Here is a 15,277-nt window from a genome sequence, read left to right as displayed (position 1 = left end):
TGTACTCAGAGAAAAAGTAGAATTTTTGACTTCTTTTTTCCTAGTCAAGGATATTGCCTATGTGTACACAATGTAGTTCATGACTTCCTAGAAAAACTATAGTTTTTATTCTGGTTTAAGTCAAACTATCGACATATCAAAATGTCTAGAAGTAAACTTGAGGTTTACTGCCTAAGAATTTTGAATCATTTCATCATGGACACAATAACCTGAGTAGTGTCTTCCACAGAATCAAAAGAACAAAGACATCCTGAAAATTTTGAGTGAAGTCTTAAATTGTGCTGAAGAGTGTTTTGGCTGCTGACAGACATGGGTTGGCTATGATAGACTGGTCTTGTTTCCTTGCTGTGTCATTGTCCTCAGAGGTTAGCCTGCAGGCAGCTAGCCAGTCAATGCACAAGTTCAATTGAAGCCAGTTACTGATAATTGAGAGGTGAAAAATGTGAATCTTCAAGTATCTGAAAATTAATATTTTCCTTTTGAAATGTCCATAGGCATACTGTAATTTAAAAGGCCCTTGAAGGAAAATGGAAAAATGAATTTTTGTTATTGCTTATAGAATTATATAGTAATGCAATTATATTAGGAAGTGAGTTAGTCATGTAGAATAGGAGCTACACTTGCAATTGTGAATGTATTGAATCTAAAAATTAAACATTAACATAGGATTTCTATTTCTGTTCAGTCTACTAACTGTATATATATTTTTATTAAGTATATACAGTGTATGGACATATCATGTGTTGATACCATCATTTCCCTCCTCCCTGACCCCATTCCACTTAGGGCCCTCCTCAGTGTTCCCAATAATATTGTGGGTTTATGAGTTGTGGGAGCAGCAGCCAGTCATGGGAGGGAGTGAATACTTCTGAATATTCCTTCCCACCCTATAGCCTTTATATAGGTGGGTGTGTTTTAAGTCTACTTTTGTGTTGTGCTCTCATCAGCTTCTGGATTTCTGCTTTGGTGTGTGTTTAATATCCTCAGTGTCTGTTTCCTACACCCTGGCACAGGTTGTCAGGCTCACAATGGAAGCAGCACTCTTGCCCATTTCTCCAATTTGTCTGTGCTTTTTCGACTGGGCCCTAGCTGCCCTCTCTGTATATTTTTGTTTTATGTATTTTAATTCTTTTTGACCTGGTAAAATTCACTAATAAATGTTAGACTTTTGCAAAATTCCTTATTGACTTATTTTATTTCAGCATAAAATCCATAACTTACAAGTCTGCCAGGTTTGGTGGCTCATACCTTTAATCCCAGTACTTGGGAAGCAGAGGTAGGAAGCTCTGAGACTAGAGAATACCTGGTCAACCTGGTCTAGAGCAAGACCCTACCTTGAAAAACCAAATAATAATTATAATAATCTGTCAATAAAACATTAATTTAAAATTAACTTATTACCATAGAAGGAAATTATATCTTACTCTTTGGAAAATATTCTTCTAAGAATTCTCATTTAAATAAAGGGATAATAGGACTGACATTCAATTTTTATGTGTGATATTCACTTTTTCAGACCTTAGAGAAACCAAGACCTCTGAATACTTCAGCCTGTCCCATCATCTGTTAGACTACAGGATATTATTAATGGATGAAGACCAGGACCGAATCTATGTGGGGAGCAAAGATCACATTCTCTCCTTGAATATTAATAATATCAGTCAAGAACCTTTGAGTGTAAGTTTGTCATTTTCATGAGGGAAATATTTAACTTCTGGGTATTTTTAAAGAAATTCATATTCAGTAAAATAATATGTATTATGTTAGAACAATAGAAAATACTTGCCACATGGCAATATATACAAAGGAAGTTGCTTCTTCACGGGCTGGAAACATATTAAGTTCAGTTCTCCCTGTCTAATTTCTTTGAATGTAGCAAGTGAAAACATGTATTACATGAAAAGTTTGTCAGACTAAAGAGAAAAACTGTCATCTACACAGTGCTAGAAAGCAACACAGCTATTAAACTAACTCATAGTCATTTGAACAAGTGTGGCCAATATTATCATTCTTTTTCACAGTAGAGAACTAAAACCAAGTGTCATTGAAATAAAGAAATAAAAGTAGTTTAATTATATATAAGTTGATTATGGAAAGGAGATATTTGGATTTATTATGTTAACAGGTACAACAGACTCACAACTTCAAAAGTCATCATCTCTGCCAAACCTATGCTAAAGCTCCAAGGACTTAGAATTTCAGAGAATCTCTCTTCTGGATTTTATTCCATCTATTTCAATTGTCAAGATAGAGGCCTATTACAACTAAATCTGTCAGTCTGGCTGTGTGTTTTTCCAAAAGTAACTTTGATAACAACATGAATATAAATTTATAGTGACATAAGTTGTTGGCAAAGGCTATTATAAGTCAAAGGGAGTGATATATGTATGATATTTACACATTTATGTTGATAATGACACTATAATGTAGAATTATAGATGTTTATATATGACTGAAAGGCTTTTGTTAAATAAAATAAACTGTTGGAATAAATGAAAAGGTAAATGTTTTGATTAAATACTAAATTGAGTACCCAAGATTAAGGATATAAAAGTTTTGAAATATAAATGCAGGGACACATTAAAGCAATCTGCTAGCCAAAAGAAAATGAAGAACGTTGAGCTGTTACATATCTGAGTGAGGTTATGCAACCTTTGTATTCCTTTCTGAACAGGTTTTCTGGCCAGCCTCTGCAATCAAGGTTGAAGAGTGCAAAATGGCTGGGAAAGATCCTACAGTGAGTATTTAAAGCGTGCACACATGTGTGCATACACACACACACACACACACACACACATATACACACACAAACACATGATTTTTAAAAACATTTTGTTTATTTTTATGTATTTATTTGAGAGTGACAGACAGACAGAAAGAGAAAGAGGCAGGTAGAAGAGAGAATGGGTGTGCCAGAGCCTCCAGCCACTGCAATCGAACTCCAGATGCATGTGCCACCTTGTGCATCTGCTTACATGGATCCTAGAGAATTGAGCCTTCAACCAAGGTCCTTAGGCTTCACAGGCAAGCACTTAACTGCTAATCCATTTCTCCAGCCCTGATTTTTAAATTCATGTACTTTGAACACATCTAAAAGGTATTGTGTTATAATTTGCTTTTAAGTATTTATTTATTTATTTATTTGACAGGGAAAGAAGGAGAGAGGGGTGGGGGGAGAATAGGCACGCCAGGGCTCCAGCCACTGCAAATGAACTCCAGACATGTGCACACCCTTGTGCATCTGGCTAACATGTTTCCTGGGGAATCAAACCAGGGTCCTTTGGCTTTGCAAGCAAATGCCTTAACCACTAAGCCATCCCTCCAGCCCAGGTGCTGTGTTTTAAATCCTTAACTAGACACACATGTTAAAATTGCAAATGTGAAGAGACTGAAATTCTCACACCATCTGTCATTTTAGAATTCCTGACTAAGTCAAAATTTCCTGCCTTGATTTTTTATTTCATGCAGACATTTTCATAATGGACTTCACTACTAAAACCCTGTTCCAAGTGGCTCTAACCTGAAGAATTCTCAGCAGGCTGCTATAATAATGATAATGCAAGTGTCTGGAGCAACTCCCAGAGAACATGTGGCCTTTCCCAAAGATTATTGGAGAAAAACTAGTGGCTAGCCAGCACATTCCAGAGATATAAATCACCAGTGGTATTAGGACTTGAGCAATTAAAAGTAATCCTCAAGCTGGGTGTGGTGGCACATGCCTTTAATCCTAGTACTAGGGAGGCAGAGGTAGGAGTAGGAGAAGCGCCATGAATTCCAGACCACCCTGAGACGACAGTGAATTCCAGGTCAGTCTGGGCCAGAGTGAAATTCTACCTCGAAAAACAAAACAACAAAAACTAAACAAAACAAAACAAAATTCCTCAAAGTACAATTAAGGCAGATATAAGTACTGATGAATGTTCAGTGAAACACCTGTGCAACTTACATATACATAGAATTCAATATAGAGTCAAGCTAAAATCTGTATTGATTTCTATGGATGACTCCTGAAATTGACACATGACCAGACACCCTTCAATGTTATATAAGGAATGTGCACAAAGCCAAGTTTGATCTACCTCAAATCAAGAAGTAGCAAAATTTAATCACATATCAAACTCATTTTTCAGTATATAGATTCCTTTATTTGTTCTCTTAATTATTCATGTAAGAAAAATGCCTCACAATTCAGTGCTTATCTGACATAGTGCTAGTTGCTGAATATATAACTGGTCCAAAAATTGACACAGTTCTGGTATATGTAACATTATTATCTCTTTGGAAAAAAGTCAACATTAATCTAATGAGCAAAAAAAAATGGATTCTAATTAGGGAATAAAATGAAAATATAGACAGAAAATAAAGTCAAAATTTCATAATATATAACCAGGTTTGAGGTCATAATAAGTCATATTCTTGGGCTGGAAAGATGACTTGGTGGTTAAGGCACTTTTCTGCAAAAACCGGTTCAGTTCCCCAGGACCACGTAAGCCAACTGGCACATGTGCCTGCAGCGTTTGGAGCATCTGGTGGCCTTGATGTAGTTATTTCATCAGTTTTCAGATACATCTGTAAACAGGTATCAAGATACAATAATACTGTATATTTAAGAGAAATCATACATGTTTTTAACATAAAAATAAAGTACCCTGACTGGTATGTAGGGATTAATTTATTTGACAGTACTGTGAATGATTGATTGGTGGCATATAACAGAAAAATCTCTATAAAATAACTGCATGAATTAAAGCATATACTTACCAGCAAGAAAATGAATATAAAAGAAAAAAATGATGACATTTCATAAAATGATGCTGGCCTTAAGTTAAATATCTGTTTTAACTATTTGTCTTGTTTTGGCAGTAAAAAGATGTGCCATACCAAAAAAAAAAATCTGTAACTTACTTAGAAAAGAAGAAAATGCAGACATACAGGAGAACTTATGTTGATTTTAGTGACCTATTAGTAGAGAAATTCCACCTCAAATGATAACATTATTCTAAACAATATTATTTAAGAAAACAATGGCTTTGTGAAGGGAATATTACTCAATTTGGAACTTGCTTAATTTATAATCAGCAAAAGTCATGATCTAGCACATGTGAATCAGAGAGTGATTAATTTGGCCACAGAGGAATTAAGGATTCCTGCAAGGTCATGGTCCATTTAGAATTGCAATAATTATATTTTTCATTCACTGAAACAATACATGAAAGCTTTGCCTGTAATTAAAGTATAGGGGATTTTGAGTAGAGAGAATATATACCATTGTTGATAGAAAGTAGCAGCTAGGCTGGTGTCTTAAGACTACTGTGCGCACTGGCAAGGCTAGGAGTGACTGCCTTTGTGCACACATGACAATATAAAACTTGAAGAAGCACAATTCACTCCAAGCATGTTGTCCAATGTGTGTATACACATAATATTTTTAAGGAAAACTTGTGATAACAAAAGTTATATGTCCATATTTCTTAACTTTACCACATAAAATATTAATTTATATAATCTAAGAACATAGAAATTAACCATGAATGGTGGCCCATACCTACAAGCCTAACACTCAGGAGGATTGCTTTGAATTTGAGACCAGCTTGGACTACAGGGTGAGTTCCTACCTAAAAAGAAGAAAAAAGTACATAAAATCTTATACAACAATGTAGTGTATTGCAATAGAAGAGAGATAGAGCACTGTGGTTAGTATATGAGATGGAATATCTTTTTCCTAAAATAAATCAGTGGAATAATCAATGTATTTATTTATTCTCTCTTTAAGAATATATCCTAGGGCTGGAGAGATCGCTTAGCAGTTAACTGCTTGCCTGTTACGCCTAAGGGCCCCAGTTTGAGGCTTGATTCCTCAGGACCCACATTAGCCAAATGCACAAGGGGGCGCATGTGTCTGGAGTTCATTTGCAGTGGCTGGAGGCCCTGGCACGCCCATTCTCTCTCTCTCTCTCTCTCTCTCTCTCTCTCTCTCTCTCTCTCTCTCGTCTCTTTCTCTCTTGTCTCTTTCTCTCTCGTCTCTTTCTCTCTCTGTGTCTGTCCCTCTCAAATAAATAAATAAATAAAAATTAAAGAAGAATATATCCTAACAACAACAATGAAATGTCAGAAAATAAAATATCAAATATATAAGAAACTAGCCTAAATTATATTTACTTTATATTGAGATGAGTGAATTTGAGCTTGCTTTCATATGAAATACTAGAATTAATAAAGATTTAACAAATCTTTAAAAAATCTTATTTATACTAAAATTAGTAAAAATTTAAAAAGGTACAGCCAACCTAGGATGTAGATGGCCACTTTGTTCAATTGAGCTCTAGAGGAATAGACTATTATCAGTTTTGTTCACTGAAAATATTCACCTGGATTAAGGTTGTTAACTATGAGTTGAGTATTCTGTAATTTTTTTTTTTTTTACATATTCCTAAATCACCATTTTTTCTAAATTTCAGGGTACCACATCTGTGGTGGTTTGAATAAAATAGATGCCCCCCCCCATATATTCAGTTATTTGTTTGTAGTTTGCATCTGCAGCTACCTGGCTGGAGGCAGTGTCACTGGGTGGATCATAAGGTGTGGTGGTGGGTTTCAGATTTCAATCTAAAGATATGCAAAGTGTGCCTGGCTGGAGTTCCTAAAGTGTCCTATTTGGCTTTTGGCTTTTTGGCTTATGCTTCTAACTGTCTGATTGGGCCTGTGAAGGCAGGCCAGCTTCTTCTGCCATTATGGAACTTCCCCTGGACCTGTAAGCTTCAATAAATCCCTTCCTCCAAAACTGTGCCTGGTCTGGAAGTGCATCGCAGTGAACTTAAAGCTGTCTGCAACAACATCTTAATATGATTTAATATCTATATAAATTACATGAGCCTTCACTATCTCATGAGGCACACAGAGTTTCTCAAAGCTATGCAATGATTCATCAGTTGATGTTACCTTATTGTTACCAACCATACAAAAATCTCAAGTTAATATAGGTAGTGGAAACAGCAATAATGGGCATGAAAGTTACTAATTACTTATTTACTGAATCTGCCAGCATGGCTGTGGGAATTTCGTCCGTGTGATTCAAGCTTTTAATCGCACTCATCTGTATGTCTGTGGGAGTGGAGCCTTCAGCCCCGTCTGTACTTACCTGAACAGAGGAAGGAGGTCAGAGGTAAGTGTTGCAACTTGTGAAATTACTGTTGATGTTGTTGTCATAACTTACAAAATGGTATTTTAAAATAAAAAGTGAGAGATCAGTGGCAATGAAGTATAATAATACTTTTTAAACATGAAATATATTATTTTTTTCCTTTTTATTGACATCTTCCATACTTACAGAAAATAAACCATTCCCTCCCATCTTCCACTGTCCCCTTCACATCTCTTCTTTCCATCATATCCATTGTCTCTCTCCATTAGTCTCTCTTTATTTTAATGTCATGATCTTTTCCTCCTATTATGAGGGTATTGTGAAGATAGTAATAGGCACTGTGAGGTAATGGATATCAAGGCCAATTTTAGTCTAGTCAGTTGCATTGTAAGCAGTCTTACCCTTCCTTCAGCTGTTACATTCTTTCTGCTACCTTTTCGATATTGGACCCCGATCATTGGAAAGTGTGATAGAGATGTTTTACTGCTGAACATTTCTCTGTCACGTCTTCTCAGCACTATGGTGCTTTTTGTGTCATCCTAGTGGTCACTGCCATCTTCAAATAGAAGTGTCTCTAACCAAAAATGAAAATAGCATTAATATTTGGATATGGATATTAAGTAAAGACCTTACAGGGCACTTTGGTTAGCAAAGTACATGCATTTAGTCAGACAAGAGCAGGCATTACACTCCTAATGCTCATGACCTCCCCCACCATAGGATTTTAATTGGGTTTTCAGTACCACACATGTATTCCCTCCCATAGAGCAGGTCTCCAGTCCAATTAGAGAGCAGTTGGCTTCCCCCATAACAGACATGCCACTATTGAACTTGTTGGTTCATTTGGCCTGGCTGGCCAAACTTGAGTCTTGCAGTGTCCACTGCTTTCACCATGGATGGCTTCTGTCTCCCATAAGGCTGCATACAGTGCAGCTTTTTCCAGCCTTATGTCAGCTGGTCTATCAGGAGAAGGTTTTTAGCTCAGCCCCAGTTTGATTTCTTAGTGACCTTGTATCCCTGGCATCTGGAGTCTTTTGCAATTGGGTCTTATCATCTGTTCCTGATGGGAAACCAAGAGCCTGGGGAATATCCTATAATATTTTGTGGCATCAAGGGCCTCCTTGGCCAACAAATCATTAGAAGATATCTCAAGCCTGGCACTGAAATTTTACTTACAGTCTATGGCTTTGGTGTGTGCCATTATCCAAAAAAGTAGGTTATCATGTGGCTTATTCACAATATCCTGGATTTAATTACACCTCTCCCCTCATTCCTTTTACTCAATCTCTTCCCCTGACCTCTATAGGTCATTCCACTTGTAGTGGAATGTCTATCTACTTACATATATATAGTACCATCCCCTTAACTCCACCCCTCTCCTCCTTCCCTTATAGCCCTTTTCTAGCTTACTGGCCTCTGCTACTGAGTTTTACTCCAACTCATACACAAGTCTGAATATTTGTAACTGGGACTGGGACCCACATATGAAAGAAAACATGAGACAGTTGGCTGCTTGCTTTCCAGGCCCATTTGCTTGAAACACCATATTCCAACCTTTCAACCTAAGATAATGTCTATCCTTTGTAGAAAAGTGAGTGTCTTGGAGACAACAAATTGTAGGATCCTGCTTTTTAACCCAGTCTGCAAACCTATGTCTTTGGTTGGGGTATTGAGGCCATTGATATTAAGAGATATTATTGAAAGGTGTGTATTTATGTTTGCCATTTTTTTGTGTGTGTGTGGTTCCAGTTCTGCCTTTGCTTTTTGTGTTAACTAGTATTTGAGTATTGCTTGTTTTATCCAGGTTCCTTATATGTGTGCTTTTCCTTTCTTCAGCATGGAGGATTCTATCAAGTATTTTCGGTAGAGCTGGTTTGTCTTCAAATACTCCTTTAACCTGCTTTTCTCATGGAATGTCCTTATTTCTCCATCTATTTGAATGGAGAGCTTTGCAGGATAAAGTAACCTTCGTTGACAGTTGTTATCTTTTGGAGTACATCACTCCAAGCCCTTCTGGCTTTTAAAATTTGAGTTGAATAATCTGCTGTAATCCTGATGTGCTTCCCTTTGTAGGTAACTTGATTTTTCTCTCTAACTGCTTTCAATTTTTTTTCCTTGGTTTGTGTGTTTGGTAGTTTGATTATAATATGATGAGGAGAGGTTCTTTCCAGGTTTTATCTGGCTGGGGTTCTAAAGGCTTCCTGTGTCTGCATTGGCACCTCTTTCCCAATTTGGGGGAAGTTTTCTTTGATTTTGTTGAAGATGCCTACTGTGCCTTTGGAGTGGAATTCTTCTCCTTCTACTATGCCCTGAATTCTTATATTGATCTTTTCATAGTGTCCCAAATATCTTGAAATTCCCATTCATACTTTTCTATTAGTTTGTCTTTCTCTTTGTTGGCCTGTATTAGATCTGCCACCTGGTCTTCTAGCTTAGATATTCTGTCCTCACTTTTGTCCATTCTACTGGTGAGATTTTCTACAGAGGTTTTCATTTCATTAACTGTGTTCTTCATTGCTATTAATTCTGACTGGTTTCTTGTTATTATTTCTATTTCCTTATTTATGTCTTGTATTGCCTTCTTTATTTCATGAAATTGGTGTCCTGTGTCTTCTTTGATTCCTTTGATTTCCTCTTTGAATTCCTCTTTGACTACTTTGATTCGTTCTCTGACTTCTTTGAACATATTTACAATCATTCTATTTAAATCTTTCTCAGGCATTTCCTCTAACTCATTCTCACTGGAGGTCATTTCTGATGCATTAATACTGTTAGGTGGATTTATATTGTCTTGCTTTTTAGTGTTTCTTGTGTTATAATGTATTTATTTTTGCATCTTGGATTAAGTTAATGCTTAGATTTTCTAGCTAGCTAGGTATTCTTAGCAGTATCAATTGATTTGATGTTATATATCTTCAGGATAGGAGCTTAAGTTGTTAGGTGTGGCTCTTAAGGCTCTCAGAGTATCTACAAAGGTATTGCTAGGGGTTGAATTTCCCTGCTATGGGAGTATTCAAGTAGGCTAAGTGGAATAAAATACAGGTAGATTCTAAAAGTTAACTAAACACTGTGCACATTCAATCAAAAACAGCACCGAATATTTATGCAAGAGTAGTTATTATAACAACTAGATCCTCTATCAACAAAGAGGTTAAGATTTCTGGTTTGTTGAGGGATCCAAGTCAGCTTGTGACCAAGTGAGACCCTTCCGTGGTGCAATCAATCCCTGTTACCTTTTTGGATGATTTTGGTCTCAGTCAATTTGCTGGCTGGGTTGTTGGCCTGCTGTTCTGATTTCTGGAACTGGGCACTGGCTTTTCCTGCGGGACAAACTTGGCCTGGCAACTGTGGCCCTGCAGATTGGCATCCCCACTGCTGGAACCGCCACTGCTGCTAAAGCTGCCGCTGCTGGGTCTGTCACCTCTGCTATGTCCACCACTGTTGCTGCTGCTGCTGCTGCTGCTGCTGCCACTGCTGGATCCTCTGCTGCTGCTGCTGGATCTGCTGCTGCTGCTGGTACTGGATCTGCCACTACTGGGGCCGCTGCTGCTGGTGCTGGAGCTGCTGATGTTGCTGCAGGACCCTGCTCCTGCTTGGGTCCCACTATTTGCTCAAGTTGGTGTGGCCAGGTCCCAGGACTGCTGCTCTGTTCGCTGGAGCTTGGCACAGGCGGTGGGGGAGGGGAGGGAGCAGCAGCTGCTCTGGTTCTCTCACTTTTTCCACGTGTTCTTCTACCTCATGGTCTGCTTCTCTATTGCTCACTGCTGTTCTCCCCTCACATTTCTTGAGTTGCGGAGAGCTCCGGTGTGAGTGGAAGCTCCCCTAACCTGGCTTTTCCTGTGGCTGGAGCTGAGCCTGGTGGCTTTCCAGTTCACTGTCACTGCCGTGGTCGGCAGATCTGCCATGGCTGCTTTTGCTGACCTGTGTGGGCTCTTGGGGTGGTTTGATTCAGGTGTCCCCCATAAACTTAGGTGTTCTGAATGCTAGGTACCCAGCTGATAGATATTTGGGAATTAATGCCTCCTGGAGGGAGTTTATTGTTGGGGGCGGGCTTATGGACTTTATAGCCAGTTTCCCCATGCCAGTGTTTGGCACACCCTCCTGTTGCTGTGTCCCACCTTATGTTGGCCAGGGGGTGATGTCCACCCTCTGCTCATGCCATTGTTTTCCCCTGCCATCGTGGAGCTTCCCCTCAAGCCTGTAAGCCAAAATAAATCTCTTTTTCCTAGAAGCTGCTCTTGGTTGGGTGATTTCTACCAGCAATGCGAACTGGACTGCAACAGCTCTGGATCTCTTCTACTTCTCCACTGCCATTTCGATTTCCTATACATCTCACTTTTTAGTAAAAGTGTGTATTTTCCTGAGTCTTTTCGGTCTTTTTCCCCCCTAGGCTGCTTTGGCATGGTGCTTAAGCCACCATCTTAACCGGAAGTCCTGACATCCTCATAAATAGCCTTTTTTATGTTGAGATATGTTCCTTCTATTCCCATGTTTCTATAGGACTGTTACCATGAAGGGATGTTTGATTTTGTAAAATGCCTATTCTGCATCTATTGAGATGATCACATGATTTTTGTCCTTCATTCCATTCATGTATTGTATCACATTTATTGTTTTGTATATGTTGAAACATCCTTGCATCTCTGGGATGGAGCCTACTTGGTCAGGGTGAACTCTTTGATGTATTCTTGTTTTCTGTTTGTTAATATTTTGTTGAGAATTTTTCCATCAATGTTCATGAGGGAGATTGTTCTGTAATTTTCTTTTCTGTTCTGTCTGTTTTATCTGGTTTTGGTATCAGGATAATCCTTGCTTTGTAGAAGGAGTTTGGTAGAAACTTTTCTTTTTCTGTTTTATGGAAAATTTTGAGAAGCAGTAATGTTAGTTCCTCCATGAAGGTCTGGAAAAATTCACCAATGAATCCATTCAAGCCTGGGCTACATTATTTGGGAGACATTTTATAACTGCTTGGATCACTGTACTTTTTATAGGTCTATTTAAATAGTTAATTTCAATTTAATTTTGGTAGGTCATATAAATCAAGGAAATCATCCATTTCTTTCAGATTTTCAAACTTAGTGGTGTATGTATTCTTAAAGTATGTCCTTATGATTTTTCAGAATTTCTTTGGTATCTGTTTTAATGGCGACTTTTTCATCTTTAATTTTATTATTTTTTTTCTCTCTTCTCTCTCTCTTCTGCTCAGCTTTGCTAGGGATTTATTTTTATTTTATTTATTTTTCTACAGATTTATTTATTGTTTCAAAGAACCAACTCTTTGTTTCATTGATTCTTTTTCTTTTTTTGTGTGTGGTTTCTATTTCATTAATTTCTGCCTTAATCTTTATTATGTCTTCCCATCCACTGATTTTTGGTTTGCCTTTTTTTCTCTATCCAAGGCCTTAAAATGAAGCATTAAACTGTTTACTTGTAGGGCTGGAGAGATGGCTTAGCGGTTAAGCGCTTGCCTGTGAAGCCTAAGGACCCCAGTTTGAGGCTCGGTTCCCCAGGTCCCACGTTAGCCAGATGCACAAGGGGGTGCACGCGTCTGGAGTTCGTTTGCAGAGGCTGGAAGCCCTGGCGCGCCCATTCTCTCCCTCTCCCTCTATCTGTCTTTTTCTCTGTGTCTGTCGCTCTCAAACAAATAAATAAAAACTTAAAAAAAAAAACTGTTTACTTGTAAACTCCCTAATTTCCTTTTTTTTAAATTTTTATTTATTTATTTGACAGAGAAAGAGGGAGATAGAGAAAGAATGGTTATGCCAGGGCCACCAGCTACTGCAAACAAACACCATGCTCCCTTGTGCATCTATATAACATTAGTCCTGGGAAATCAAACCTGGGTCCTTTGGCACTGTAGGCAAACACCTTAACCACTAAGCCATTCCTACAGCCCTCTAGTCTCTTAATATAGGCACTTAGAGCTATAAATTTCCTCCTATGACTGCCTTCATTGTGTCCTAATGGTTTTGGTATGTTGTAACCTGATCATCATTTGATTCTATGAATTTATTGATTTAATTTTTGATTTATTCAATGACCCACTCATATTTCAATAGTGTAGTGTTTAATCTCCATGACTTTCTGTATGCTCTGTAGCTTTTCTTGTTGCTGATTTGTAGTGTTATCCCATTATGGTCAGATAGAGTACAAGGGATTACTTTTAAGATTCACTTTGTGTCCTAATAGATGGTTTACTTTAGTGAATGTTTCATGTGCTTCTGAAAAAAAATTGTATGTTGTGAAGCATTTGTGTGGAATGTTCTGTACATATCTGTTAGCTCCATTTTTTCCAGGATATCATTTAATCTAGAAGTCTCTCTGTTTATTTTTTGTCAGAATGACATGTCAATTTGTGAGAGTGGGGTATTTAAGTCACTCACTACAATTGTGTTTGGTGTTGTCTGTACCTTAATTCTAATAGTGTTTGATGAAATGGGAGCCCCCATGTGGCATGCATATACGTTATTGTAATGTTGGAGTGTTCCTTTTATCAGTATAAAGTGACCTTCTTCATCTCTCCTCACTAATGTGGTTTGATGTCTGTTCTATCAGATATTAGGTTAGCAATCCTTGCTTGTTTATAGGCCTGTTTGCTTGAAATACCATTTTTCATCCTTTCACCGTAAGACAGTGTCTATATTTTATTGAGAGATGAGTTTCCTGGAGGAAACAAACGGCAGGAACCTGCCTTTTAATCCAGTCTACAAGCCTGTGTTTGTTGGGGCACTGAGGCCATTGATATAAAAGTTATTATTGAAAGGTATGTATTTATTCTCTGCATTCTTCTTTTGTAGTGCTTCCTGTTTTCCCTTTACTTGCTTGTTTTAACTGTTGAGTATGGTTTATTTTTTCCTATTACCTCATGTGTGTGTTTTGCTTTCTCTTCAGCATGGAGGATTCCTTCAAGTATTTTCTGTAGAGCTGGCTCAGTTATCATAAATTCCTTTACCATGTTTTTTTCGTTGTTGTTTGTTTTTGTGGAATGTCCTTATTTCTCCATCAATTTAGATAGATAGCTTTGCAGGCTAAAGTAATCTTGGTTGGCATTTGCTATCTTTCAGAACTGGGAGTACATCATTCTAAGCCCTTCAAGCTTTTAAAGTTTGTGTTGCATAATCTGCTGTTATTCTGATGGGCTTGGCTTTTGAGGTTACTTGCTTTTTTTCTCTAACTGCTTTCAATATACTTTATTTGGTTTGTGTGTTTTGTAGTTTAATTATAATGTGGCAAGGAGAGGGCTGTTTTTTCCAGGTTTTGACTGACGTCCTAAAAGCTTCCTGTATCTGTATTTATATTTCTTTCCCAATTTGGGAAAATTTTTCTTCTATAATTTTGTTGAAATCACCTACTATTCCTTTGGAGTAAAATTATTCTTCAACTATACCCTGAATTCTTATGTTTGATCTTTTCTTAGTGTCGTAAGTGTCTTGAAACTCCCATTCATACCATCCTATTATCTTGCCTTTCTGTTTGTTTGACAGTATAACATCTGCCACCTGGTCTTCTAGTTTAGGTGTTCTATTGTGTCCTTCATTCATTCTACTGGAAAGACTTTCCACAGAGTTTTCTTTTCTTTCTTTCTTTTTTTTTTTTTTTTTTTTCAACTTACTGTGTTTTTCACTGCTGGTATTTCTGCCTGGTTTTCTGCTGTATTTCTATTTCCTTACTTATGTGTTGGAATGACTCCTGGTTTCATTAAGCTTGCTTCTTATGTTATCTTTCAAGAGTGTGTTTTCTTCTTTGATTCCTTTGATTTCTTTGAGTATATATAAAATCATTTTATTTGAAATCCTTATCAGACATCTCATCTAAAACAATCTAATTGAGGGTCATTTCTGATGGATTTCTAATTTTTGCTGGGATTATATTATCTTGATCCTTTGTGTTTCTTGTATTATAATGTAGTGACTTTTTCATCCTGAGTTGATTTGGTTAGGTTTTCTACTTCTCTGTGGTATTTTTAGATGTGGAGATACAACTTTATATACTTTCAGGATATGAATTTAAGATTCTAAGTGTAGCTCTTGTACTCCAATCTAAGTTCAAAAGTAATCATAGGTGTTGAGTTTGTCTGTTATTCAAGTATTCTAGTGGGCTAGGTGGAACAATTACTGACAAAGTCTAAACTTCAAC

At 37.4% G+C, this 15,277-nt stretch overlaps 1 protein-coding gene across 3 annotated transcripts in view; it reads left to right on the top strand.

Annotated features, from left to right (window-relative positions):
- Sema3c (semaphorin 3C) overlaps positions 1-15,277 on the top strand; it is a 180,387-nt gene that overhangs the window by 79,541 nt on the left and 85,569 nt on the right. For all 3 annotated transcript variants that reach the window (XM_045160300.1, XM_004662315.2, XM_045160299.1), the window contains exons 3-5: positions 1,517-1,677; positions 2,675-2,737; positions 7,043-7,162. In XM_045160300.1, coding sequence (XP_045016235.1) covers positions 1,517-1,677; positions 2,675-2,737; positions 7,043-7,162 — 344 coding nt within the window. The remainder of the gene's footprint in view (positions 1-1,516; positions 1,678-2,674; positions 2,738-7,042; positions 7,163-15,277) is intronic.

Source organism: Jaculus jaculus, chromosome 10 (assembly GCF_020740685.1).
Source record: "Jaculus jaculus isolate mJacJac1 chromosome 10, mJacJac1.mat.Y.cur, whole genome shotgun sequence".
NCBI lineage: Eukaryota > Metazoa > Chordata > Mammalia > Rodentia > Dipodidae > Jaculus > Jaculus jaculus.
This window is presented reverse-complemented; position numbering and strand designations above follow the sequence as displayed.